This window comes from Hibiscus syriacus, unplaced genomic scaffold (assembly GCF_006381635.1).
Source record: "Hibiscus syriacus cultivar Baekdansim isolate YM2019G1 unplaced genomic scaffold, ASM638163v2 tig00110332_pilon, whole genome shotgun sequence".
NCBI classification, from domain to species: Eukaryota; Viridiplantae; Streptophyta; class Magnoliopsida; order Malvales; family Malvaceae; genus Hibiscus; species Hibiscus syriacus.
This window is the reverse complement of record NW_024062688.1, coordinates 3,357,707-3,361,562: the sequence shown is the minus strand read 5'-3', so window position 1 is coordinate 3,361,562 and position 3,856 is coordinate 3,357,707. Positions and strand designations below refer to the sequence as shown.

General features: G+C 38.8%; 1 protein-coding gene across 2 annotated transcripts; it reads right to left on the bottom strand.

The window, feature by feature from the left end:
* Positions 1–758: 758 nt before the first annotated feature.
* Positions 759–3,609, bottom strand: LOC120119427 (mastermind-like protein 3). Of its 2 annotated transcripts, none has more exons than XM_039139240.1 (5): positions 3,375–3,609; positions 2,468–2,550; positions 2,316–2,393; positions 1,544–2,156; positions 759–1,415 (listed from the first exon to the last, which is right to left on the bottom strand). In XM_039139240.1, the coding sequence occupies exons 1-5, from the start codon at positions 3,510–3,512 to the stop codon at positions 915–917; spliced, it is 1,413 nt and encodes a 470-aa protein (XP_038995171.1). In that variant the 5' UTR covers positions 3,513–3,609; the 3' UTR covers positions 759–914. The 2 variants fall into 2 exon arrangements, with proteins under 2 accessions (XP_038995171.1, XP_038995172.1); XM_039139241.1 differs by having other exon boundaries at positions 760–1,415; positions 2,468–2,517; positions 3,375–3,606.
* Between the last annotated feature and the right edge of the window lie 247 nt (positions 3,610–3,856).

Genomic DNA, 3,856 nt, shown 5'->3' with positions numbered 1-3,856 from the left:
AACTTTATAATCGTAAACGCCGGTATGTGATATATATATATGTGTGTGTGTGTGTGTGTGTAAACCACAGAAAAGGGTTGACAACATCTTCTTCGTCAAAAGGGTTCCTATGGCGGTGAGCAGCCATGGAATAAAATAATATTAAAGGGTTAGCAAAAGCTCTCAGCGTAGAGCACTATGAACACAGAGGAGGGGGACATGCTTTCTTGGAATGTGGCAACATTTTTCATTACCAGGTAACTAAATCTGTAATTCACCCTATTTTTAAAGTAATTTAATATATGGTAAACTACCTATTTGGTCCCCCACATATTACTGAATTTCTATTTTTGTCACCCAACTATTATTTTTTTCAAAATTATACTTAAGGTTACGTTTTGGTCACTCATCATTAAAAAATTAATGATCATGCTGACATGTCACCATAAGATAGTGTCACATAAATATTGAAAATAATTAAATAAAATCCACGTTAACATCACCATTAACTTTTAAATGACGGATAAACAAAACGTAACGTTAAATATGATTTTGAAAAAAAAAATAGTTGAGTGACCAAAACAAAAACTAAGTAATAGGTGGTGACCAAATAGGTAGTTTACCCCTTTAAGATCCTGCAATTTTTTTTTAAATGTTTGTTAATTTATATTTAAATAAAATAAAATAATTTTATTAATTTTAAAAATATATTAGTTGTTGTTTAATACTTTTGGAGCTAATTTTCCACCATTGTTTATATTTCCAGAACACAAAGGGCTTCCTTTAGTTTTACAAGTTAAGCTGCAGTTCTATAACAGTTTAGGTAAAACTTGTACACATGATAACTCTGGACATTTTTCTACACTTAGAAACATTGAGCTACAACAGGGCTTCATAATTTAACACAGAGCTCGAGTCCTCTTTCTTCCTTTTGTTCAAGTCTCGGACTTTCGACAAGAGCGTGCACCTCCCCCTTCCCTTGGCCGAGGAGCTGAAACCTTCTTTGTCACACCCAAGGACTCCGCCGATGCAGGAGACTCCACTTTAGTTGTTTTTTGCCTCCCATGAAAAGTCCCAACCGCGGGGTTCCCATTGTTGCACGTGTTCCCTGGCGGTTTGCAGTTACCAGCATGAACAATCCGGGGCTTTGCAGGGGGCTTATGCATAGGCTTGCAGAAGGGAGCGGTGGTGCTGGGAACCATACCGCCGCATTCTGTTAAATGTTGTCGCAGAGTTGCGGTGACAATATGTCTCAGACGCTGTGCGGATTTATATTCAAGAGTGTTCTTCGAGTAAAAAACCAAGGCATTGTTGGCGACTAATAAAGTATCACGAAAGAGTTCTCTAACAGACGAGATTGAATTACTGGCAATTCTCGATCTTATGGTGTCGAAATCCATGTGTCGTAGGATCATTTTTTTGTATCTTCCTCTTTTCTGTGTGAAAAAAGGACAATCTAAAGATTATCTATATATCAACATCATGCTTGGTGCAACTAAAGAGCAGATTGGAAAAGAATTATTGACAATTGTTAATGAACTGAACTGAGAATATTTTCCTTTACCTGGCTATCGAGTCTCCGTCGAAAGATGGAAGCGCAGTCATTCTCCGCAACGGAACTGAATATTCTCATTATATCATCAATCCCGTCCTTAGCCGAACCTCCGCTCTGATCCTTGACACCCGAAGTTTTAGCAATCTGAGCAGAGTTACTAGCTGAAGTTTCCTTGCAATCCAAGGCACTTCCAACATCGATCAAGCATAGAAACTCACTTTCTCCGACACTCCCTTCTTTGGCATCCTTACTGCAACCCTTCTTCTTTCGTTTCCCTCTCCTCTTCCGTATACTCGGCAACTGTCCTCCGCAGAATGTATCTGCCAACTTATCGATGCTTGAAAATTTCTCCCTCTCAGAGATCAGCAAGTCTCCTGCTGGCTTGGAATCCATCTCTTCTACAGGCACTGCAGCCGGAGTCGGACAATCAGGCACCCAGTTTGTCTCGGCTTCCTGTGTGAAACTACCGGCAGAGAGGCCATCCTTATATGCATCCTTACTCGAAAATTCAAATCCCTCGGATTTAAGACATGGTAAGGCTGATTCTGTCTGGCTATCATAATCAACCCTCGAATCGTTTTGTTTCTCAGCTTTTAAGCTTTCGAGCTTTGATTCCAGAGACCTGAGAAGGACTAGAATAAGTCCAGAGTAATATACACGCGAGAATGCAAAGGATGTAAAAACTCGAGCTATTAACTATAATGCATGTCCCTGAGAGAAATAATGTGCTGATGAAATTATCTGATTAACGACATCTGACATCCTGGATGGCAAAACTCACCCGATTGAATCACCAGATTTCTCTAAAGCTCGCCTCAGTTCTTCCATTCGTTGCTTACGTAGCTCCTCGAACCAAGCTCTAAAAGAAGCATACTTAGAGTGTAAACTATGCAAAAATGAATCATTACAACAAACTCAGACAGGACTACTCACTTGCAACCAGAATAACGTCGTTGCAAATCCTCGTACTTGGCTTCACAGACCTGCATTCGAATACGAACTGTGTCAGATGAAATCTACAAAAATGAAACCAAGTAATTCAATACACTGCATTAACCGCTGGAGGATTAGTTTATAACCCCTTCCCATTTAAACAAGGAAAGTTCAACATCATTCAATCAAATACACTTTCCTAGTCATGTAGTTGAATTATAAAGACTTCAATCCATACCAGTATGTCCTACGAACCAAAGTACATTCGTTAACTAGTTCAAACACGCAAACTTTATACTCGATGAAGTCCGGAAAGTGAGATTCGAACCTCGAACCTGATTGTTAAACATTAGGCCAAGATTGTGGGAAAGGCAAACTTCAAAGTTCAATGCATTAGTTGAGGCTAATTAACATTAAGTGACTACTAATTGCTGTCATAATTAGCTTGAATGGCATCCTATTATCCGATACTAAACGGACACGGACACGGACACGTGTATAGTGTCGGATCCTCCGATCATATGTCGAACATGAATGCTTCCAGCAGAGTGAACATCTAATCAACTGTTTACTCTCATGTACTAAAATTGCCTAATTCCCTTTCTCCTATAATCTATACTAAAAGAACCAGTGAGAAGTGAAGATCCATTCTTATACTATTCAGTTAATCCTAATTAGCCACGTGACAAGCCCTTTATCATTAGTAAATAATTAATAACTACGGAGTACTAAACTATAATTAGTAATCAAAATCATGCAAATAGAAAATCATGTCGTTGTCTCCCCACTTTCTCAATTGATTTCCTTTTTTGAAAATAAAAATCAAAACCATTTCTTTAATGCTAAAAGAAACACAGATTAAATCAAGGAAACATTAATTGAATTATAGAAGTAATCGGGTAATAACCTCGGCAGTGAAGGGAAAGGGAGAAGCGATTCGGGTTCGGAGCTCCGAGGCGACGAGGTCCCAATCTCCGGTACCGTGGCGGAGAACCGCCCCGCCTAACAAAAGCTCCTCCCAAGTTCCCCACGTCCTCTTTATCATCTCCTTCAAAAAGGAAAGCAAGAACGCTGACGACCCACCACCGGAAAACAATAATTAAATGAAGAAAACCATCGCCTTGAGCAAATCCGGTGCCACTAGCCTTTGAAAAGAAACAAAAAAGGCGGTCGTTTAAAAGTAAAGGTTTTTGAATTTATTTATTAATGGTAATTGGTAATGGAGAAAAGAAGTGGAATCAGGGAAGAAATGAAAGAGAATTTGTGAGAAGAATTAAAGATTTACATAAAAAATGATTAATTTTTCTAAGAGAGAGAGGGGACAAAGAGAAGGCTTGATTAAGAAAGTAAAGCATGCAACTCTATTTTTCTTCTTCTGCGATTGGGTTC